This window comes from Rhinolophus sinicus, chromosome 15, assembly GCF_057876585.1.
Source record: "Rhinolophus sinicus isolate RSI-liver-muscle chromosome 15, RSI-T2T, whole genome shotgun sequence".
NCBI classification, from domain to species: domain Eukaryota; kingdom Metazoa; phylum Chordata; class Mammalia; order Chiroptera; family Rhinolophidae; genus Rhinolophus; species Rhinolophus sinicus.
Window position 1 is genome coordinate 27,644,357 of NC_142515.1, and position 24,843 is coordinate 27,669,199.

At 45.5% G+C, this 24,843-nt stretch overlaps 1 protein-coding gene across 50 annotated transcripts in view; it reads left to right on the plus strand.

The window, feature by feature from the left end:
• The window catches only part of SORBS1 (sorbin and SH3 domain containing 1), a 221,392-nt gene that overhangs the window by 113,701 nt on the left and 82,848 nt on the right, over window positions 1–24,843 (plus strand). For 19 of the 50 annotated variants that reach the window (XM_074339313.2, XM_074339314.2, XM_074339315.2 and 16 more), the window contains 6 exons: window positions 7,873–7,899; window positions 8,016–8,128; window positions 12,847–13,545; window positions 14,151–14,513; window positions 18,686–18,830; window positions 22,716–22,745. In XM_074339313.2, coding sequence (XP_074195414.2) covers window positions 7,873–7,899; window positions 8,016–8,128; window positions 12,847–13,545; window positions 14,151–14,513; window positions 18,686–18,830; window positions 22,716–22,745 — 1,377 coding nt within the window. The remainder of the gene's footprint in view (window positions 1–7,872; window positions 7,900–8,015; window positions 8,129–12,846; window positions 13,546–14,150; window positions 14,514–18,685; window positions 18,831–22,715; window positions 22,746–24,843) is intronic. The other 31 variants (XM_088791926.1, XM_088791927.1, XM_088791924.1 and 28 more) reach the window with 15 other exon arrangements.

Consider the following 24,843-nt stretch of genomic DNA (forward strand, 5'->3'; position numbering starts at 1 on the left):
CTGGAGAGAGCGCTCCACAGTCCAAGTGTCCTGGGAGTCAGGAAACAGACTTGGAGGTTCCACATGCACAGTTAGCATAGGCGGGGCAGCCACGCTCCACTCTGTAGGATGGTAAGTGGTTCTCACACTTGAGCTGCATCAGAATCACCAGAAGTATAAAGACAGGCTCCTGGGCCCCAGGCCAGAGCTGTAGAATGTGTGATTCCCACTTGTAGGCCTGGGGTGGGGCCCGAGGTTTGGCGTTTCTGACAGGTTCCCCGGTCATGCTGATGCTGCTCAAGGACCACATTTGGGAAGTACTGCTTTAGGGGATGGGAGTGTTCTTTCTTGAAGGAAGGAAATAAAGGGAAAAAAGGAATTGGGTGACCACTACTTCCTTGGGACCAAAATGGAAAGGAAGTAGGGCATAAAAACTCTTTGGTACAGTGGGCAGCAGTCTGCTGTGATACGGTGGAATTATATAGGAGGGAGATAGTCAGTGCCCAGCATCCTGGGAGCTGACTTTCATCCTGTCCCAGCCTCCTGTAACAGGTGCCAAGGCAGATGTCCAAGGACGAGGCCAGGCTGGGGTTTGAGCGCATGACCATTCTGATCATGTTGGTCCCTGTGGAAGGGCTTCTTTCTCCCTCGGCTCAGGGAAGGCATGAGTGGCCTCCCGCACTACAAGTCAAAAGTAGCTGCTTGGTGCTAGATCCCTCAGCTCATACCTGACTCCTGCTCCACTGTGGTTTGCCATTCTCATCTCCAGGAAAGGTGGGGCCAAGGAGTGAAGACGAAATAATTTCCTCCTAAAACAAATCTAATCCAGCCTCTTCAGGCCTAACTGGGAAGATCTAGCTTCCAACTTGGAGGACATTTGGGAAAGAGAATCCCAAGGGATGGTTAAAGAGAAAAACCATGCTACAGCCCAACAGGCCAATAAAATTATTGACCAACCTGGCCCTTCCTCTGGAGGTGAATGGGAGGAGAGGGAGTCTTGAGCTCCCTCTGGTGGTTACAGTGTGGCACTAACAATGCAAATACTACTCTATCCCACTGTCTCTAGGCTTTTGCTACAAGTGATTTGAGGCACTTTAGGAAGCTCTCTCTAGTCCCCAAATAATTCTATATCTTATAAATTTCTAATACCTAACATGGGTGGAAAATGTTCATGTTTTAAAGTTCAACTACTCTGAAGAATTAGGGGATAGTCATCATTCACAGCTTTACAGTAAATCTTAGTATATTATTTTCATCCTGATAAATTGAGGAATCCAAATCATTTATTCAAACATTCATTTAGCATCCTCTCTGTGCCAGGCACTAAGTGAGTCACTGGGAATTGTGATGAGAAGTGGGGTGAGGGAGGAAAAGGGGAGCAATTATGGATGTATTAGGTGAGGACAAAAGGCAGTTTGTTGCATCAGAAGAGTCATGCGTGGTCCCCGAGTCCACCGCCAAGCTTTCTGACCATGGGTAAATCACACCTTCGAAACACATATGAAGGACGAGGGACTTGGGCAAGATGTTTTCTAAGCCTTTCTAGTTCCAAAATGCTCTATGACCTTGGGAAGTTTGGGAATGAACCTGACACAAATTGAATCCCATTCACTGGGGACAAATTCAAGATTGTATGTTATGGATGGGAAGGAACAAGCTGGGTTTGAGGAGGAAAAAAACCCCACTCTGATTAAGAGTCTACAACAGGCTAGGCTGCGTTAACACTGGAGGTGAGGTTAAAAGCATGTGAGGCTGGACATGGGATGTTCAGGACTGGGGAGTTTGTCCTCTTACTCTGCGCTCATTGGCCAGCATCCTTGGCTCTTGACTCGGGCTGTGTGCTTGCGGCTCTCCATCCTCTCATCCCTGCCTCCTCCCTCTAGATGGGCCTCTGGGTGATGAATGGCTGGCCCACACCAGTCTCCACTCCTGTCCTGGAGCCTGGGAGCACCGGGGCCTTGACCAGCCTCATGAAAACAGTTTTCAGCAATATTTACAGGCATCCATGCACAGCCTGGACTGGGAGCCCACGTGTGAGGCCGTGAGTGGCTCTTGCTAAGATTGGGCTTACTCCCTACTCCCAAAGTCTTCACAGACAGCTAATGTTAGATAATGTCCAGCTCTCTCCATTTCACTAGGGCCAGCATCTGCCCCCCAGCTGCTCTGTCTGCCCCCTCTCTGCCTTGCTTCTTTCATCCCTATAATAGGGTCCCCAAGTGGCTGATCATTTGCCTCAAGTGGAAGCTCCAGTCTCGCACTACTGCCCAGCACCCCTTGACACCCACTTTTCAGAGGTATCCCCTGTTTCCAGTCCTTGCTTCAACTCCCTCAGAGTTGAAATGGTTTAGTTCTTGAGTCACACAGTCCTCTGTCGAGGCTCAGTTCTGCCACTTACTCTCTGGGTGATGTGGGCTAATTACTCAACCTTAGAGAGTTTCCGTTTCCTCATATGTAAAATGGGGATGGTCTTACTAGAGTTGCTGGGATTCAGTGAGCTCTTTTACATCAAGATTTAGCACAGAGCCAGGCATACAGCCCATGCTTTTTAGTGGTAACCATTCTAGTTACTGAAGATCAAAGAGTTTCCTTCAGGACTTGCAATAATTTCAGTTGGAGGCCATGAGGGCCTTGGCCTAGTGTGATGGCAGCGGGACTGAAGACCAGGGTCCCAGGGTAAGTGTATTTGGAAGAGTGAAATGGCAGGGCTCCCCATAGTGTTTAGGGAGCATGGAGAAGTAGACTCTGTCTGGCCATCTCATGGAGATGGCGGGTTTGTAAAGGGAGTCGAAGGAATGTTGAATTTCTTTTTAACATGTTGAGGGGTTTTTTTGGCTTGGAAAGGACTTCCAGGAGGAAGTTTCTAGCAGGCATTTGGGAATTTGGAGTCCAGGTGTGGAATTGGGAGCCATCAGCATCCAAATAAACACTGGGAGGATGGCGATGCTCTCTGAGGTGCGTTGATAGATGGAGCCCAGTGTCCAGACTCCTGGCCTCAAGTGGTAGCTTGACTCTGGATCCCGGACCATGGCTTCCTGACCAGCCTCCTAATCTCTGAATCTGGGCCGTGGTTTTTGGATCAGAACCATCTGGACAGAACTATAGTCATCTTAGTGTTGGCTCCCTGTCCCTGGGAGAGGCCTTACCTTAGCCTTACTTCCTGATATCATTGCCCAGCCAGGTCTGGGTGATTCCACTCATGTCCCCAGGTCAGGGTGTTTTTACTTAAGAGGAGATGGGAAGCTGAACTGGTGGTGGACGTGATACCGAGCTTCTTGTCTGGTATATTCTGAAGACCATCAAACCCTGTATTCTGACTCACAAGCCAAAATGCATTTCAACCCTTACATTTTGCTAATTCTGTGCCAGTTGGCTCCAGTACTTCCTTCCTGATTCTTGACGACCATGTTGGCTTTGGACGTAAAGATTCTGGGGCTTACACTCAACTCATTTACTCTAGTTTGATTCTCACATTTGCCTTCCAGAAACGGCAGTAGCAAAAAGATATCATGAGAAAATTAACATATTGAAGCAGTTGAAGGCACTTTCTACCCTCATTAACTCCGAGTTCTTTTTATGAGCACATGTGTGAGAATTAAGGCCCACTGAGAAGATGGAGGGGAAACTCTCCACAAGAGAACACCCTCACTTCTGACATCAACTCCAAGTTTAGAGGATTCCCAAAACCATTCTCAGCTTCGATGATTTGCTAGAAGGACTCAAAGAACTCATTGAAAGCTATTATACTCATGGTTATGGTTTATTACAGGGAGAGGATACAAATTAAAAATCAGCCAAGAGAAGAAGCACATTGGAGTCTGGGGAAGAATCAAGCACAGAATTTCCATTGTCCTCTCCTGTGGAGTCAGGACGTGTAGTTCTTAGCATTGAGGTGTTACACTATGCTCAGAATATTCCAACCAGAAAGTTCACCTGAGCTATTGTGTGCAGAGTTTTCATTCGGGCTCCATTCCACAAGCATTATCCACTGCCCATGTGGCTGATACCACTGTCCAGTCCATTAGGTGGTTGAGCTCAAAGCCCCCATTCTAAATCTCATTATTGGTGTGGCACAGACATTCCTATCAGGATGACATTCCGAGGACTTAGAGATTAACTCCCAGGAGCCAGAGGGCAAGGGCCAGACATCTTTTTGGGTAAGGTTAAATTCTTTACCACACAACACAAATCAAAAATAAACCCAGAGCGTTTTAAACACTCCTGGACCCACTTTTAATACCTCTCATCTCTTGGCTACTCTACCAGAACACATCAAATCTGACTCAGTGAAAGTTATCCTAAGATCCCAAGAACTGATCAGCAAAACACCTTTAGAACAGACCAAAGTGAAATTAGCACAGAATGAGATAAAAGAAAATATCAGGAGGCTATGGCCACAGGGCAGGAAAGATTGTTAGTAAAGAACAGATGAAGGAAAAGATAAGGCAAAATAAATTGTACTTCTCATGGGAAGGCTCAGTCTCTTCAGGGTCCTGCAAAACCTAAGATCTGACTTTCCAAGGCCCTCCTCCCCCTCAGGAGCGCTGAGGTAACATTTATTGAAAGAAGCATTTTGACAGTCTCCTCAACCAAAAGTTACTAATTGATGATTATGTACATAAAATTTCACGTGCTACACTTAGGCACATAATGGCCCCGGGCTGCTACCAACCTTCAAGCTTCAGAAGACTAAGTAACAGATGAAGGGTAACGAAACGTCAGAAATACAGCTCTTTAATAAGGAAGAGAGGAAGGTTTAGAGAGGTCTTAGGAACTACCTTTAGGGGGACAAGGTAAGGGGAACAGTTTTAACGACTTGGAATGAGAAGCAAAAGTGGGTTGATCGCCAAGGGTATTATGTTTTTGAAGCTATCTATCAAATGGCAGAAGTCAGCAACTTGAATTTATTTCTATATCTGGGGAATTTTTTCCCGTATGTTTTGGATTCTTTGTTTACTAAGCACATACTATATGCCAGTATGTGCTTAGCATTTGGTCCTCATGATTGGTCCTCATGACTCAGAAAAAGTAAGTATTATCTCATTTCACAAATGAGGCTAAGTCCTTTGCTTCAGGATGTGCACTTAGCAGCAGAGTCGGGACTCAGATTTGGCAGTCTGATGCCAGCATGGTAGTCCCTTTGTGACAGCTAGAGCTTTGGAGGGACAGACTCATCTCAGTTTTCCACAACACATCTGTTTGCCAGTGTCACTTGAGAATCAAAGAGGGGGCGAAATAAGGTGCAAAGCCCACGTCCTTTATAGTACGGACCCTCACCAGAACCTATTGATATTTAGTATTTGTGTCAATGTCATATGTTTGATAGAATGATTTGACAAAGGTGGACTAGAAATAACTTAGAAAGGAAGATGGGACAGGAAGTGTGATAGGTGCAGGGGAGGAAGGAGTGTTTGAGGACCTGTCACGTGTAAGGAAATCTCTGGGTTTGGATAGAGGCATCAGACAGTGTTAAAAATGGTCATGTTGAGGATGCTCACGTAACCTGATCTCTGGATCTTCAACAAGCCTGTGAGGTGCGCCCAGAGTAAGGAATATATTTTATAGGTTAGAAAAGTGAATTTTGAGTGGTTAACAGCTTGCCTTTGGTCACACAAGTCAGTGCATTGAAGTAATTTGAGCAAAATTCAAGTCCTGTAAATTTCCCAACCTGTGTGGTTGGAAAGAGACTACAAATACCTAGGAATTGTCCATAAGGGAGGGAAAGAAATGTAACAGGCAACCTGCTAAAGGAATAGACAACTGAAACATGTTATAAAAACTCTGTCTTAGAGGGGGGGAAAATAAGCAAAAATGAATATGGTTAGTTTTCCAGAATAAGAATGTTTTTAAGTATTCCTTATATCAGTGGTTCTCAAAGTGTAGGCTGAAGACCATTAGCTCCAGCATCCCCTGGGAAGGTATTAGATATACAGATTTTTAAGGCCTCACTGCCCATCCCATGGACTGAGTCAGAAACTCGGGGGGTAGGGCCCAGTAGTCTGTGTTTTAACAAGTCCTCTCTGTGATTCTGATGTAGCTAAGCTGCCTTGCCTTTTGCTCTTGACACCTTTTGGTTCCCGTCACCTCCCTGGAATGTAGACTCTAATTTGTGGCTGATGGTGGGGTTGGTGGCTGTGGATGGTGGACAGAGCACTGCCCTTCATTCTGGAGACCTGGGCTGACTGCTTTGTCGTTTCCTGGCGATGTGACTTTGGGCAAGTCAGTTGGCCTTTCGGTTTCCTCATCCATGAAGCAGAGTGATTACCTACCTCACAGACTTGTGTACACTAAATTAAATACTAAATAGGTGCAAAAGTGACCAACAGTGTCTGACACTCAGAAAGGTGTTCAGTACGTGTAAATCTTAGCTTGATATCGGGAAAGCCCATCTCTAGTCCTTGCAGGGCACACATTAAAAAGGAGCTTTGGGCTGTGAGAGCTACAGTATTATTCCCCCTTTACTTGTATATAGGGTAGAACAAGCGTAGGCTCCCAGGGAGAAGGAGGAAGTTAAGGGATTGGCTAGAACAGGGGTTGGCTAACTATGACCCATAGCCAGATCTGGCTCATGCTTATTTTTGTACAGCCCAGGAACTACGAATGGTTTGTTTGTTTGTTTGTTTATTTTAGGCTTTCACCTGGGATCCTTCGGCAGGGTTTTTAATATTTTTAAATGGTTGAAAGAAAAATCAGAACAATGTTATATGCCATGTGAAAATTATATGAAATTCGAATTTGTGTCCATAAATAAAGGTGTATTAGGACATAGCCACGCTCATTCATTTACATATCATTGATGTCTGCTCTGGTTCTGCAACAGAAGAGTTGAATTGTTGCGACTAAGACCATATGGTTCACAAAGTCTAAAATATTTACTATTGTGTGGCTATTCATAGAAAAAGTTTGCTGATCCCTGCGCCTAGATGGAGGATAGAGAAGAGAGAGGATGTAGAGATGATAAAAGCAGACATTTACTGAGCTCTGCTAGGCATTGTGCTAAGCATTTCTCATGCATTGTATGATTTAATTCTTATAGCAACCCTTATGAAACAGGTATATTGTTAGCTCCATTTTTCAGATGGGGAAACTGAGGCTTATAACTTGCCCTGGGTGGTAGAGCCAGGATTTGAATTGAGGTCCAACTGCCTTCCCATTTGAGCTCTTAACTAACCACTGTGCTCTGTCTCCTGCCTCGTGCTGCAAGGTGGGTCAGGCAGATTAGGGGAGGTTTAGTGTCTCAGATGCACTGGGCAATGGCTGGAAGGATAGGGTGATAGCTGCCTGAAGGGAGGAGACAAGGGTGTCTTGTAGTGTGATGAAAACTCAGAAAGGATGATTAGATTTTTAAATATTTATGTGGTTCATTTAACAGAAAGAAGAAAAGCATGTGGGGAGAGAAAAAAAGTCCTGACCGCAGCAGATACCTCTGGGCTTAAATCATGTTCTCCCCCTAGCCCAGCACCAACAACCGTGGAAAAAGTGCCTGCGTACCTACTTCTCCCTCTCCTGGGTCTGTTAATTAGCCCAGCCTGCTAATGAGGAGAAGTCACTCTGAACCCACATCAGGCTTGAAGGGGAATGAGATTTAGTGAGTAGGGACTGGCCAGTAGAGTGCTGTTGCCTTTTAGTCTGTAAAATAAGAATGTCAAGGCACAATTGTTTCTTCATTGCTGTGAATGTGGGCCTTGTGTTCTCAAAGGTCAGCGCCTGTGAGCACATCATGGTTTCGAGTGGGTTCCTATGGTAATTAGGCCATCGTGACTGAGGGCATTTTGTGTCAGGCAACGGGGTGCTGGATTTTCCTCTTTCTATGCAGTGCATACTTGTTTCCTGCAAATGTAACCATTTCTGTTTTCCCCCTTTTCCCCGTTTTCATCCTTTTTGAACCACACATAGTTCTGGAGTCAGAGAATTCCTCAGCAGGTATGGTTTGTCTTACATTCTTTCTGCCTTCCACCACAGACCCTTCAGTTAGAGGGGAACTAGGGAGTGTTCCCTGTGAGTGAGGGGTTTCTTTTCTTTTTTTTTTCCCATCTCAGATGAGTGGAGGCTTTCTTCCAATGCTGATGCCAATGGGAACGCCCAACCCTCTTCACTCGCTGCCAAGGGCTACAGAAGTGTGCATCCCAACCTTCCTTCCGACAAACCCCAGGTAGGCATGCGCCCAAGGGTAGGGTGGGAACTGGGGAGTGGCACCTGTTCTTAAGTCTTTTAGCTTTGATTTATTTGTGACTTCCAGCTTCCTCAGCTGGATAATGGACTGGGTTCAGAGTCCCGCTGTTGGTCAACTCTGGAAAGGTTCAGAAAGAAACAGAGTTAGGGAGAAGTTGGGGTGGAGGCAAGCAGGGGCATGGGATGAGGCCGGTCTGTACCAGGGTATGGGAAATACGGGCCTGATGTTTTCTAAGTTTGAAGTGTTTGGAAATGTTCTGCAACATGGAATCCTTACAGCCTTGAAGAAGTGGGGGTAAGTTCTGAGCCTGTTTGTTAAAAACTCTTTAGAGTGCAATATTCAAGAGAAGAGGGCACTCTTGTGTCTATTCCATTAATTTGCTGTAGTTGGGGCTGTCAGTTCCAGCAACTCTATCCTTACAGATTAAGATCTGGTAGCTGTGGCTAGAGCCTTATCCCACGGCCCAGGAACAGGCAGCTAGAAGTTGGAATGGCAGTGCAGTGGAGTTTAAACTGCCCAGCTCTACCCTACAGAAGAAAATCCCCCACAGTGTACAATGTGGAGTAGGGGTAATTTTGCTTTAGTCTTTCCCGCTAGGTTGTTTTTCTGATCTTTCTTCCTTCTCCTCCCTGTGGCTACTTTGCCATTTTGATGAAAGGAATAGACCCTGTTTTAATTCAGGCTGTCTGTGAAGAATGTTTTTACACAGAGGAGGCCCGTCCATGGAACGAAGCAGTTCTTTCTTTTAAAGGAAGCTGTGCTGCCTGCTCTGTTGCAGAAACGTGTGGTCCACTTCCCCATCCTTGCCTGCACCCGGAGGGGATCCCAGAACTCCCCAAGAGCCCGGGAATTCCCCATGTCTTTCCTGGTTCCCACCCACCTTCTCCAGTGATCCTCTGGTTCTTGCTCCTGGGAACATAATTGCACTGGCCCCTGAAATGAAACTGAGTCAGAGATGACACCTTCCTAGGCTTAGAGTTGGTTGCTTACTTATCTGCCTTGCGTGCTGAGCGGCCACTGAGCCTTTCCGCCCCTGCCACGGCTTGCCTCCCTGTTCGGCCATGTGCATCCAGGGCCGCTGGTTAGAACCAGGAGCTGCAATGTGCCTGGCCTCCTGAAGTCCTCATTGGGTGAAGGGACTTGGGAGGTCAGTTGTCCAGCAAATGACTTGCAGTGCTTTTCCCTTTCTGAGACCTTCCCCAATGTGTTTCCTTCTCAGCTGTCTCCAGAATGGATACAATCTGCTCTCTCCAGATTAGGAAACAGTGCTGATTAACTCAAGGCCAATGTAGACGCACATCCCATCCTCTTCCATTCTCAGTGTCTTAGCACAGGGGCAACTCACTAATTCCTTTTGGTTTCTAAAAGAGCTCTTCAAAAGAGATGATTCAAAACGCATGCGAAGTAAATAAAAATTCCTTTCAAACACATTTATTTACCACAGCTTTATTGAGCACTTGCTGTGTTCAGGTCACCATGTTAACTTGGTGTTGCCCTCAAGGAGTTTATAAGACTGACCCTTGTAATCAGGGTGAACATCCTGTAATATCTCTTATGAATAGCATGTTTTTCTTACCTGTCACTATCCAGAAATTTTCTTTTTACTGAGGTATTTTAAAGGGAACCTGGTAAGCTGACGATGTAGAAGTTTTATTCTGTATATTCAGTGTAAAATGGACCATCCAAATTTCAAGAACCTTTAGGTCGTGCATTACCTTTTGAAATTTTCTGAGTGCAAAAATGACTTCTTGTCTATATAGCCATTGCCAGAGCTGTAAGTATACACTGGCTGACACAAAGCCAGGATGGGTTGGATTGGGGACTGCCCTTGCTTGGTTTCAGCTGAAGAAAGCTCTCAGACCCCTGTAGACCTAGCATTTCTTCATAAGGACTGAGTTGGAGGTCTAGGAGACTCACGGGGTGGGGGTGGGAGTGGGGCTGTCTCCAGAGGTTCCAATAGGCTGCTTTTCCTACTGCCAGCCTAGACCTACTGCCCTGCTGTCCTCACTCCTGGGAACAGGGAACCAGGGCTGCCCTCTCTCTGACAGCGTCATCATGGGGGTCCCCAGTGGAGGTGGGGATTGGTGGTTTCTGGAACTGTATAAAGTAGGAACATATCAGATTCTTCCAAACAGCCCCATGTTTTTCACTGCCTCACCTTCTAATAAGAGAATGAAATTTCATTAGTAGTCTGCTGAGGAGGATGCAAACTGCCGATGTGGTTCCTAGTGTTTACAATGAAACAGAAAGCAGCTCCTTCCATCTAAAGTAACCTTGCCTATCCCCATCCTTCTTTAAGGCTAATAGAAGACCCAGGACAGGAAGGCCTTTGGCTCTGAGTGCATTGTCAACACTCTGGGGAAGCATCCTCTCTGTAGGGTCAGAGCCCTCGGAAGGCTCATGCCTGATGTAATGCAGCTGTGGCACCATATATGGACACAACCAAATTAAGTTAAAAACTCAATTGAAATCGATTTCTATCTTTGGACAAGAAGGAATCACATGTGGGACACTTGAGCTCAAAGTAAAAGTAAATCTGAGCCTAACTCAAAATTGCCTTTTACTTACCTCTGACAACCATTATCAACTTACCACACAGTCCCTTTGAGGCACATTAGTTCAAATGTCTTTTATTCTAGAGAGCATCATGTGCACACATGCCCCAACCTCCAGCCTGAGTTCTCTGAAGCCAAGTGAATGTATCTGGAAGGTTTTGCTCCTCGTTACTGCTGAAGAGGGGCTGTTTATTTTATATTTTTGGCTGGTACCTATGGCTACGTTTCACGGCCACTGTCATGGGCACTCAGTGGAAATGGTAGGCGTCAGGTTAGTCTAGGGAACCCAAATAGTTTCTTCTCCATCCGATTATTTGTAACTCGAAGACTGAGTTTGTGAATGGATAGGTTGTTTACTGTTTCTGGATTCATATTCTAATCCAGAGTCATACAACTTTTTTATTTCTCACCTATTCACCCTTGCTAATATCCCTTCCCCTTGTCACCTGCACTCCATAAAAAATAAAAGTAAAATCAAAAGCAACCTCAAAATAGACCCATGCCCTTGCACCCCCCCAATTTTTGGTCATGATTCATTTACTAGATATTGACCAAACTCCTATATACCTTACCTGTGCCATTTGGAGCAAGGTTCTGGTTTTTTTCTGGTACGGGCAATCTTTAAAGATAGGGGCAGGTGTGGATATTAAGGTGTCTAGCTTGGGCTGCTATGACAAAATACGATCGGGGAGTGGCTTAAACAACAGACATATATTTCTCATAGTTTTGGAGGCTGGCACGTCCAAAATCAAGGTGCTGGCCTATTCGGTTCCTGGTTAGGGCTCTCTTCCCGGCTTGTAGATGGCTACCTTCTTATTGTGCTCTCATGTGGAAAGAGAGCTCTGGTCTCTCCCTTTTTTTATAAGGACACTAATCCCATCATGGGGGCCCACCTCCATGACCTTATCTAACCCTAAGTGCCTCCCAAAGGCCCCACCTTTAAATATCATTACCTGGGTTTAGGGGCTCAGCATATGAATTTGGGAGGACACAGACATTCAGCCATAACCCTAGGAAAATAAACTTGCCTCATCTTATGGCATAATTCCCAGTTGAACCACAGGTTGACAGATGGCTCTCATTGAAATGAGGCTCCGTCTGGAGATTTAAGCCAGTTCCTGACCCTCTGCCCCACTGAGACGCTAAGAGGAGCAAAGAGCCGTGTTGACGAGGGGATGAGATGTGAACTACAACGTTCTAGCTCTGAACCTGGAACCAGAGCTTTAGGCTTAAGCCGGGAGCCTGAGGCTGAGAACCCCACCCCTGCTGCTAGGATTGTCTGTGCCTGGTGGTGGGCTGGGTGGGAATGGGAAAAGGGCTGGAGTTGGATAAACCAAATGCAGTCCAATTTGGTGGGCCAATCAAGTGCTTTATTGCCTGGTCCCTTTGTTCTATGTGCATCAAAAATTGGAGATTACCTGCTTTTAATCTTATGCCTGTTTTTCTTCTAATCAAATTGTTTGATTAGTTCCATCAAATTGTTTCCTCTGAGAAAAGAGCACATGTAGATTCCAAGTCCTCAGCATTATTTTCTTGGTGAGCTTTAATTTGTTATGCTTATGCAACTGAATGCTAAATCTTAGTGATTCAAATAAGACATCTGTCTCCTGTGAGCACAAACAAGGATGACTTTCAATTCTCCGTCTCCTAAGGGAAAAGAATGAAAGACACGCGAGAGTTTCGGTGAACTTAAATGTTTGAAGCCAAAGACACAAAGAGAAACATCTTTGAGGAAAGGAAGTGTGAGAAAATTGGGGTCTTTGGGGCTTCTTCCATTGGCATTTAGCCCGTGGGCACCCTTTTTCAGTCAGGAGATCTAAAAGGGTGCAGGTCAACCAAGGACTGGTATCAAAATTGACTCAACACGTGGCCTCTTCTGGGCTGAGTTCAGCCTCCCTGGGATGTAAGGGAGAGTCAGGCCTGCCTCTCTGGTGAGTATGATTCAGTACTTGGCTTTACCCAGAGGAGAAATGTCGACTCCATGAGGAGTCTAAGCTGAGGATTTGCTTAAAAACATGTCTAGAATTGTTTTTGCTTCAGATCATGTTATGCTGTTATTTCTAATGGTCGCCCTTCTTTCCATTTCCCCTCCTCTCTCTTTCTTCCCTGTCTTGATATTGTGTCTTGAAAATAATACTAAAGGGTCTTGCTCCCCCACGCCCTCCTCTCCCTAAGGAGGGCCGCTTTGCATGGCAGCCCCCTGCCCTTCTCAGTACCTACAAGGACTCGCTCTACCTGAGCTCACCAAAGCCTTACATCCCACCCAGCACCCCCAGCCAGCAGAACCCCTCACGATCCCAGCCCGTCTCTGTTCCCCTGGCAGCCAGATCAGCTCCCAGAGGTGTAGTGTGTCCTGGGCCCTCGCTTCCGGGTTCCACGTTGTCCAGTGCTTCTGCCCAACCCCAGCACCACTGTATAGCCACCAGGACAGTTTATAGTGGGAATGTGAGCTCTAACACACGTCATGAGGCAGTTGGGAATAAAAAGGTCAGCAGCTTATATGTACCTTGTTTATCCAATAACACTCGCCCAGTGGCGTTGGAAAGCCTCTGTCGCGTTGCACGTGACCCAGCCCAAGGCACTCAGGCACCGGCTCCCAGCATTGTCTCCCGCACAGCCGGCACGGGAAAGCCACCTCCTGCTCCTCCTCCTCACACTCCCAAGCTATTCTTTGACCCCCGTAAAGATGCCGTTAGCCGTGGTGACAGTCCTTCCCTGGGGACTAGGCCTCCGTGCCCAGACGCAGTGAGACCACCTGTGCTAGGTCCCCAGGTTACCTCTGATCCCGAAAACCGGAAGAGAAAAGAACCTTACCTTTTGCAGCCGTGTTATCCAGCCAAGGCAAGGAATTAGGAATGTTTGTGTGTCTTCTCCTCCGTCTCTTTTGAAACTCATGCGAGCAGCTCGGTTGTTTTCTGGGCTCCCCTACCCTCCCTTTCCTCGTTAATATCGCTGCAGCTTGAACCCCAAATTCTTCTCTCTAAACATCTCAGTACAGTCCTCTCTGTCCCCCCTCCTTTTTTCTGTAAATATTCTAAGTATGCCAGAGCGTGGAATATGTAGACTAATAATACAGTGTTTATGTTTTATAACAGGGTGACAAAGAAATTGTATTTATTCCCAAGCTTTCAGGCTCTGCAAGTGGCTTTGGGGGTTAAACACAGCCTGCCTGCCTGTCCTGTTGTTCTCTCTTTCACTCTCATAAAGTGTTAAAAGGATTCAAAAATAGATGGATGGAAAGTAAACTTGGATGGGGTTCCCTCTGTGTCATAGAATGTCAGGAGGCCAACTGGCTAGCACCGACTGTCTCATGCACTCTGAAGAAAGGGCACTGATTAAATAGTTCTCAGAGTACATCATTGCATGTCTACTCTCATCTGTTTAAATATGGAATTCCTTCTTCTCTGCAGTACCCCTTTACGTAACGACCCCCTTATTTCCTACAGGGTGCCACTTCCTCCAGCCCAGCCCAGCCTGAGGTAATAGTTGTCCCTCTCTACCTGGTTAATACTGACAGAGGGCAAGAAGGCACTGCCAGACCTCCAGCATCTCTCGGGCCACTTGGCCCCCCAATCCCGGCGACCGCCCCTGCCGGCTCACCTCTGACCTTCCCGACTCTAGATGATTTCATTCCCCCTCATCTGCAGAGGCGGCCCCACCACAGCCAGCCAGTCAGCGCTCCTGGCCCCCACCCCCCTGTTAGCCAGTCACCACCATCCTTCTCACCACCACCTCCGCTGGTGCCCCCGGTACCGGAGGGCCTCCACAGAGTCTCGGAGCCTGACCTCACGGGAGCTGTTTCAAGTACCGTAAGCTTGCTGGAATCCCTTCCTCACAGCTTTCCTGAATGTCTGCTCCCGGCAGTAAAACACCCCTTTCTCACCGAAGTACTAAGTTCCGAGGGAAGTGTTGGCTGCCACTGTGCTTGCGTGATGACCGGAACTGTGTTTGCTCTCACTAGAGTGCATGCCTCCCATGTGTGTCCGTGGGTCTCTCGCGGCTGTCCACGAGTCTCTCAAGTCCCTCTTCTTCTGTCCTGTTTGGAATGCACATTTTCCTGAAAGAACTTTGTTTTCTCTCGGAGAGAGCAACCTCCGTGGCCTTGCCTCTGGCTAGTTATGCTCGTCACGGGCCAGGCAAATATAATGTTGAGAGCTGAGGAAAGCTGAAAAATTAATGTGGAAAAGCCAGCAGCAGTTTCTCTACCAGGGAGCAGGGAGATTCTAGGGGAGGAAAAGATTCACCCTTGTGTGGATTTAGCAAGTAAATGAACTCTTTTATATGCAGCAGTGACAGAGGCTAGGTTAAAAAGAGTCGAGTTTAATTGAGCAAATGGATATAAAAGCCTTTGACAGATGTTAGAACTATTTCCTCAAAAGGCAAGGAATTTGCTGAGGCCCCTGAGTAGTGGCTCCCAGAGCCTTTGTGGCAAAACAGTGCCTCACTGGTAATGTCACGTTAAAGGGCCCTGACGCCTCAAGTTCCCATCCGTTGAGGGACAGGTCCCCATCATGGGTGGGAAAGCCCAGGTGCTTTAGAGAAAAGCTGAGCCACAGTTCTTGGTCTGTTCTCCTGTCAGAGGCCCTGGAGATTGACAGACTCTGAAAGAGCCTCAGTGTGAGTTGTACAATGGTGGTGCATGGATCTACACACAGGGCTGTGGGGTGCAGTGGGCCTGAGTATGTAAAAATTTCAATTATGGTGCTTGGTACAGAGAGTGCCCAATAAATGTTAGCTACCCTGTTTCCCCGAAAATAAGACCTAGCCGGATCGTCAGCTCTAATGCGTCTTTTGGAGCAAAAATTAATCTAAGACCTGATATTATATTACATTACATTGCATTGCATTATATTACATTACATTATATTTATTATATTTATTATATTATATTATATTATATTATATTATAGACCTGGTCTTATAGTAAAATGAGACCGGGTCTTACATTAATTTTTGCTCCAAAAGACACATTACAGCTGCTTGTCCGGCTAGGTCTTATTTTTGGGGAAACACGGTACATTGCTAAGGATGTGCCCTAGCAAACGGGGGCCAGAGTTCCTCAAAAATAAGTAACTGGATGATTAACAACTACTGTTGCGTTCCTACCATGTTCTAGGCGTTCTGCTGGCTTCTGTGTGTACAGGCATGAACAGGGCACAGCCTCTGCTCTCAGGATTTATCTGAGTGATGTACAGGTCCTCAAGCTTAGTGTACATGGGATCGTCTGAGCAGCAGCGAAGCTCATTTAAATTGTCAACTCTAGATCCTATTCCTAGAGTCCTGATTGAGTGGATCTGGGGAGGGACGTAGGACTCATACTACTTGGTAACATGCATTCTGGGGGATTCTGGTGCTGAGGGTCAGTGGCCCACATTTTGAGATCTAGGGAGATGCAACTGGCTGATGGAACTAAACGTTCACTGACCTCCCTTTGCGTAAAGAGGTATGCCTACAAAATGGGCTCAAATGGCTCAAACTGAAGTGAGTCATGCAGAAAGCAGGAAGGAAACTTCTTTTTTTTGGCTTGTAAGAGAATGTCTAGTTAGATATCAGGCACACCAAAGATGGGAATAGCTACATCCTGGGCTGGGACCACTTTTCAGATCTCTAGATGCAGCACAATGCAGTTAGGTCAAGACCCTACCAAACAAACAAGGCCCAGGGGCTTGGAGCTTTACAACTTAGCCCTGTTGGAAGAAAGTGCTAGATTGTCCCTGATGCACTCACCTCACCTGAGCTCCACTTACAGATGAATTTAGGAGCCGCTGTCATTTTAGAGAGCAAAGGTGTTCTCCCCTTTGGCATAGAAACTTTCTCTAGAGCAGTGTGTAAAGCAAGTCTTATTTTCAGTGTGTTAGCACACGTTGTGAGCAGCTTTGTTGTGCACCCTACACGTCGTCATTTGTGTAGATCTGGGCTTTCATGTTCATTTTTCTTCAGGTGTACCAGCACAGGTTAGTTGGGACTGTGTCCTCAATTTCTCAAACCTGACTCATCAACCTGGTATAGACTTCCTGGGAGGACTTCAGTTGGTCTGATAACTTCTGATTTGGCCCCAGGTAACAGAGTAAGAGGTGAAAAGGGAACCTGCTCGAGTTCCTCCACTGAATAAGAATTGTCACCAAGCGCTGATCCCCTGGGGATGGTGGCCAAACCACACGTTGATATCTGCTCCATCTGCAGCTATTTGAGAGTAAGAGGGAAGAAGAAAATCACGTTAATTGGTCCAGGTTCTTTTAGTTAATTGCCAGTTTTGTAAAGTTCCAGAAATTAAGACTTATGCCACCGAGTAAAAGTTTATAAAATGCTTAAGACTCACGTGCTCTTTCCAGACATCACAGGACGTATTTATACTTTAAAACACTGTATGTCTGACTTTTTGTGTTTCTTGGGTGCATTATGACAGACTTTTCGCTGATATGTCATTTATCTTTATTATATCCCTTTGGAAGTAAATTAAGACAGTGTAAATGCTTTCCACTGTGTACAAATGAAAAAATTGAGATAAGGCCCTTTTGTATAAGATCATATTGTGCCTCTTGAGTTTTGGGAAAAGCTTTTATTTACTAAACTGAGCTGCTGCTCATAAATAACAGCTGTGACAGTAGGGCACTTTCAGAAGAATTGGACGGACCAAGCCAGTGTTTTTAAGGAAGCCGCCCCTACTGTGTGTCAGGAGCTGTCCTGGGTCCTGACTCTCACATTCTGTGTTTTGGTAGGCGTGTGTTCTCTTGAACTTTTTTTCATAATTAATTAATTAGTTTGCTTGTTTATTTATTTTTAAAGCCAATGTTTTTTGGCCCATGTGGGGATCGAACCGGCAATCTTGGTGTTATTAGCACCACTCTCTAACCAACTGAACTAACTGGCCACCCCTCTCTTGAACTTTTATTCCCTTGAACAAAAGTTGTTCAGAAACACCTTTGCCAGGACATGGCTCCTGCCATTCATGTGGCATTTACTAAGCACCTGCTGTCTGCAGGGCATTGTGCGGGGGGGGGGGGGGGGGCAGTGGGGGGGGGGGCTGGTTAGGGAGGCATGGCTCTTGTCCTGCAGGTACTTACGGAGCAGTTGATCTCTGGAGCATACGAATTGCTTTGAAGCCATACTTTTACCTGGAGATTAACAAAGTCTTGTTCTTCAGACCCCTTAAGAATGATATTCTGGCTTTAGGTTCTACAAATTCTAAAATAGAAGTGTTGCAAAATTTATAGATGTCATAGAGGAAACTGTCTACATAGCTTCACTACATTTTGAGGTCTTATTTTCATGTCTTTAAGAAGACTGGCATTATTCCATCATGGAGATTATGTTAGTAATAATAATTTTATTGTTATTTCTGGCAGAAACCCTCAGGGTTTTAAAAGTCAGGATTTTAGCAAGTCTTTACTTCAGAGATCTTTGTCACTCAATACTAGAGAAAAAAAAAAAAATCATAGTAAGACAGGATAATATCCGAATCTCTGAAGCAAGTGCTAGTAAGGTTGTTCAGTGATGTATATGGTAAGATCAGCTTTCCAAGAGTACAAATACTTAATTCTTTCTGTTCTTACATCGATAGCTTCTTGTCCTCACATTGTCTCATGTTTCTTTAAACAAGTGTACTAAACTTTTCCTGTTTTTTCCCAATTAAACCAGCTCTCATTTTCGGATCGCATTTGGAATTGCATGAGTTTTGCATGTTTTTCCACTTTGATATGAATTTGCTTTTTCAGTAACTGGATTGATCCGCAATTATTACCAGGTGAAAATAATGAATAATGTTGCTGAGACTTTCAGTAACATTCACTTTCCCTCTCTCCCCTTACTAATACCAACAAAGAATAAATGTTCCAGATTAAGCTTCTAACTGGAATTAATGATGTCTCGTTGATTACATTTTTTTATAATTAAGGTCCTTGTCAAGCTTTAAATTCCTTTTTAAAAAGCATTAACTTTGGGTTTCATGTATTGACAGTGCCAATGTTTGTTTTCTTTTCAGGATTCAAGTCCTCTACTAAATGAAGTATCTTCATCTCGTGTTGGAACTAATTCCCAAACCTTTGCACCAGTTAGCAAGCCATCATCTGCCTATCCCTCCACGACAATTGTCAATCCTACTATTGTGCTCTTGCAACATAATCGAGGTAAGGGAGTCGCACCCCTCCCTCAGCTCATGAATCAACATAGCTATTCTGTGACATCTGGGACAAAAATTCTGCCTTTCCACACAAATTCTTATAAATCCCATTCTTCCCTGAGGCCACGTGCCCCAGTTTACTCCCATGACCCACAAAGTAGATTTGGGACGATGTCAGGTATTGGAATAAGTAAGCTGACGTAGTGCACGTTCCACACCTCGGGAGTTCACAGCATCTTCAGATGGTAGCACCAAAAAGAAAGAAAAGACAGAAAGGAAAAAGCCTGTGCCCCTTAATTGAGAATTCTAATCAGAGCTTTGCTTGGAAAATCTAGATATAATAATACCTCTTTTAAGTCGTGTCTTAGATCATTTATTTAGTTCTTTGACATCATGAATTTTCTAGAAAGCAAACTTTCGAGTACCAAAATTAAAAAAAGAAAATATAATGGATGAAAATTTTTTGAAAATGTAAAACATGTTTTTGTACCTCTAAACCAGGCTATTGCACATTTGCTTAGTGACTCACCAGCCTCCATTCTTGCCAGCGGTTACTGTGCTCGCTACCATTCGGTGCACCTCTGGGGACATGAGTGGCTGTTTGTTCCTTATACTATGTGGCCCGAGACAGCTCTTCTGAGGGTTTATGTTTGTTTTCTACTGTTTCTCTTACTGCTTCCAGTTGGCTCTTTCCCTTCTCTGCAGGGGCATCTTAGGCTCTAAGCATAAACAAACCATATGTTTCCCAAAGCAGAAGTACTCTGAGGTAATAATTGTATATGTTGACCCTTCTGCTTTAAAATTCCAGAAGGTGATTCTAAATCCCGCGTTTTCCTTTTTGGAATTCAGTAGAGGAATAAACTTTCCCTTCACAAAAGTCCTTTGCAGTGTGAAATGTAAAGTTTTCAAGCTGTTTCTGAGATGAAGAAAGGGCTTCTTCATCTGAATTTCAAATAACAGTGGAGGTTTAGTTATTTTGTTCAGAGCTCTGTACCAAATCTTCCTTTTCTTGACTCCCTGCTTGTCTACTTCTTAGTTTCCCTCCCCTCCCCACCTCTCTCTGCATTAACTTGGATGAGACTGGAACTGGAATCTATTTTTAATTGTTTTCCATATTAAATGGAGTTTTCTGTTTCCTTTTTCTAACTTGAAAAGCAGATGAATGAAACCTTTTCTCTCACTTAAAATCTTTCCACTCAAATCTTACTTATTTTAGTAATTTTATTTTTTTCACTATGTACGACTCTCATATTAATTTTCACCATGAATCTGTGTTCTTCAAATAAAATAAAAAAAGGTCCCCACCCCCACACTAAGTTATGTAAGAGCCCATTCTGCTTTCAGCTGGGCGATACCCCTTACTGGCAATAGTTTCCTCTGCCCAGAAACCTTCTGTAATGCAGGACAAAGTGAAATTTTGGTTCTCTATGAACTTCTTTATGAGTCATCTTTTTTTTTAAGAAATCCAGTCAAAGAGAAGCAAGTTAGTTCCCAGAAGGAAAGGCAGTTTCTCTAAAAATGGGATTTATTCCCAAGGCAACTTGGTTTTTGGGAAATGCCAAGTGTAATGTCAGCTGCTTCTGCCAAGTCCCTCTGATGGCACCTAGTGACATGTCTTTGGGCACAGAAATGCCTGTAGTTCCTTGTTTCCTCCCTGAACAAATCAATTCTTCTTATTCACCTAAATGCCTTTGGTTCTTACCTCTGTCTTTTGCCCAAGTCATGCATGCCCTTGGGTTTAAAAATCAGAATTCTGCAGCGTGAATCACACATCCTTCAGAAAAAGATACAAGTACATTAGTTTTCTTGGAATTAAAAGTAGCTTCAATAAAGAGCAAACCATATGTTCCCTGAGGAGGTGGAGCAGGAAGAGTTGAGGAGGATGGAAGCACCCTGGCGGTCCAGCCGTGGATTACTGATCCACAGTGGAGTTTAGGTCAAGCGTTTTTGGCTTTGCTTTGGAATTTACCCAGCCTGGCAGTTCTGCTTTGCCTCATAGATAGGACTCGTAAAAACAATTTCTTAACTATTGCAAAGTCTCCTGAGGCACTGATAACTTTGCTCTACTTCTGGAATTCTATTTTAGTCATCCTAAAAAAGGTTCCCTTTTCTTTGCCTAGATTGGCCCAAAGCACAATGTGACAATAACCCATCTCTCCAAGCCAGCTCTCCTTACTGCAAACAAATGGAGGGACACTGAGTGTCTGGCCTGGCTCTGAAGGTCACGCACCACACAGCCCTGAGTCCTCTCTCCTAGGCTTTCATACCATGGGTCCATGGGTGTCTGGGGGAAGATCGCTTACGATCAGCCTGGAAGAAGGATTCGAGTCAGAACACACTCAGGACTGAAAGAGGTGCCTGGGTGCTCTAGCTCACAGCTTCTCAGTCGTCCACATGCACAGAGTCTTGGCAGCCTTCCTAACTTGCAGATTCGGGTTCAGGAGGTGTAGAGCGGGGCTAAGATTCTGCAGTTTTCCGCAACTATCAGGGCATGTCGGTGCTGCTGCTCCGTGCACTACACTGAAGAGCCAGAGCACGATGGTTCCCAGGCTTCTGGATCTCATGTTGTGTGAAGCAGTCTGGGGACCATCTGAGGGCTGCTAATTTCTAACTTTGCTAAATAACACCCCTGAAAAACAATTGCTGTTATCTACATCACATGTCATTCCAAGAAAGAAAGGCCCTTTTACACTTCAGAGATGGGAACAACGTAGTCTATTAAATTGAATATGTTTGCTTTTGCCTACTGGGGAAGGCCTTGCCTCTGACTCGGAGACCAGAGTCTGGGAACCATGGATCCAGTGCAGTGAGCCCTTTAATTTAACACGAGAGATCTGAGGCAGAAACTGAGAAAATTGAGGTTGCGTGATTGGTCAGTGTCACTAGTGAGTTGTTGGCAGAGTTGAGCCTAGAGCTCTGCTGGGCTTTTGTTGTCCATGCTGTGTGAGTCTTGTCCACGTGTCAGAGGTGGACAGGGCTCTGAGCTCCCCTGCCGCTCTGTTTACTTCTTGTCCACACTGATTCTGGAGGCAGGGTCGGGACACAGCCAAGGAGGATGATGATAGCATCCATGGGCTGGCAACCGTTCTATTTTTATCTATGTGGCTGCTTTATATTTAGCAGCTATGGAAGGTAAAGGTCATTTTTGTGCTTATCCCATAGCACGTACACACAAAACTCTCCAAAAACTCTCCAAAGGAGAGGTTGGCTTTCCCTCTAAACGAGTGCCCAGGAAGGTGAGAAACCAGTAGACCTCGATGTTAAGGAATGGTGGGGGCCTGGTGATTGCAGTTGGAAACAACCCTGGACTAGGAGACAAGGGAATCTAGACCCAGCTCTGGTTTTCAGTGTCATCTTGGGTAGTTTGTGCCCCTTTCCTGAGGTATCTCAGCCAACCTGACCTACCAGCTAGGGTTATTGCAAAGATGAAAAGTGTTAACCTGTGTGAAAGCTTTTAAAACAATGTCTGGCATTTAGCAAGCTCTGGGGAGATGATAGCTGCCATGGTTACAATTATAATTACTTTCCCTCAAAAGGTAGCAAGACTGGGGTTATATATAATATCCTGCTCCCTTGAAACCAGGGGAGTTGGGAGGGTCTCCTTCAGTGATCAGATTATCTTGAGACACGATATAAACAACCAGAAAACAGTGAAAATCCCCTGAATCCTGGTGCAGATTTAGGGGGAAAGGTATAGGAGACACCACACTTGAATAACTGGAGCCATGTTTATACCCCCGTGTTCAGCTGGACTACACAGTATTTTAGCATCTAAGCCCAGAGAACAGTGAGGATGCAGATTTTGGGATCCTAACGTGTATGCCAAAACTTCTGTCTTACCATGTCTTTGTGAATCTCACTTACACTGTGCTTTTTTTTTTTTTAAACACAGAACAGCAGAAACGACTCAGTAGCCTTTCAGGTAGGTGAGAAATATTTCTTTACACGTTAACTAACACCTGTTCCTGTTAAAGCCAGCTTTTGATCACTACCTGATGTTTAATCAGCAAAGTCTTATGGGCTCCTCTGATGTGTTTATGGCTGGACTGCAAGGATGATGAAACCAACCATGGTTCCTGCCTCCCTGCAGCTTGCAGGCTGGTTAAGGCGGATCAGACAAATGACCCAAACTAGTAAATGTGTCTTGTGAAGCTGTGATAAGTGCCTTGATGGGTAGGGACAGGATATTCTGAATAAAAAGAACAAGGAGTTATGTTTTAGATGGAGTCTTCATGGCAAACCTTGCTGAAGAAGTCATCTTTCTATTGCTTCTGTCTCTCTTCCAGAATGGGACAAGTCAGGGGCTGGGAAATGTGGGCAACTTCTTTCCTTTTTGAGTGGCAAGCCCAACTGCCAGTAAAGGACCCTGGGATGAGGGACCCAGATAAGATCTTCCAGACCAGCAATGCCTGGAAGAGGGTGTGAGCAGCACTTGAACTTGAGCTGGCATCAGAATCTCCTGGACAGCTGGTCAAAGCTTAGGCTGTAGCTCCAGAGATTCGGATTAAATGGGTGTAGGGAAGAATCTGCGTTTCTGACCAGCTGCCAGGTGGTGCTGATGCTGCCCCCTGTACTGACCACGCCGGAGTAGCAAGATTCATCAAGAGCCAACAACGGTGGGGAGAGACTCCCAATGCAGTACAAAACCCATACCCAGGCTAACTCCTGATAAAGGTGGCAGGATTGAGCTGAGTAGAGTGGGGAGGGAGCAAACACGTAGGCCAAAACTGTGAAGAAACCCAGGAATGGGAATGTTTAGCTTTTTCCTTACTGCTTTCTGTACCAATTCTGCTTTGAATCCTGGTTCTGACACTTACTAGTGGTGCGACCGTAGGCAGGTGACTAATGATCTGAACTCCAGATTAGTTTCTTGTCTGTCACATGGCCTCACAGGTTCTGCTTATAAACAGCTTAGTGCTGAGTGCTGGCATTCACTTCGTGCTCCGTGGATGTGAGTTACTGTTTGCAGTAGGTGCCTCCATTGTTTCACTCGTCATCTTGAGTGCCTACTTTGTGTCAGGCACGGAGCCAGGCTTTGGGGTCACCTCAGGGAACAGTGCTGCCCTTGAGCAGCTTGTGGTGTTGTGCTTTGTAACCTTGTGTTGGTCATGAACCCATCTGAGGAATCTAAGGAAGGCGGTGGATTTATTCTCTAGAAAAAGCCATACCTGTGGAAACACATGTACCTGGTGGATTTGCAGGTACTCGTGAACTTCAGGGTTATGAACCCTTGATCTGGTGGGTAACAAAAGCCATCATTTTCTGAGCAGCTGTTCCATCATTTCCGTGTTACTTCATCCCACTGGTGTCCTTGTAATTCGTGGAGAGCCTGGTGGGAAGGATACGGGTTCTCACACCCTCTCAGCATTATCAGGACTTGGCTGTGGGACCAGGACAGGTTGTGGTAGAGTACAAGGTGCCCTTCCCTGCCTCCTCCTTGAGGTGCCACTCTGCAGCCCACTTCACTCTATGGCCCAGTCAGGTTGCTGAGAACAGGGTAGCTCAGCATAAAAAGGTAGCTCCTGTGGGCTCCTTCCTGCCCTTGGGAGTTCGAAAGGAGCAGTGGAATAGATGACGAAGGAACCAAACACAAGTTAGATCCAGAGTTTGGTCCTGGGTCTTCCCTCTTACAGCGGTTTGTCCCTGGATCAGTGACTTCCCCTCTCTGCCAGTTTTGTCATGTGGGAACGGGGGATGATAATCCTTGCCCCTGCCTCAATGCAGTGTTGTAACGATCATATGCCAACAGGAAGGGGTTGTGCTTGGCACACTGGAAAGTGCTATGTAAACGTCAGGGCTTCCCACCATGCCGCCAGGCTCGGGCCACTTCCTCGGCTCTAAAAGAAGCCTAATGCTTCTGTCTGCCTCAAGATTGGGGACAGATCCACTCATGGTGTTGGTTAGAATGGGACATAAAGAAGTGCTCACTAAATGTTAGTTTTTGTTTAAAAAGAAGCAGCATTTTGTTCAGAAGCTCCTGAAGGAGAGAAGGCTGGCTGTGCTGGTGCTCTAGCCTGTAC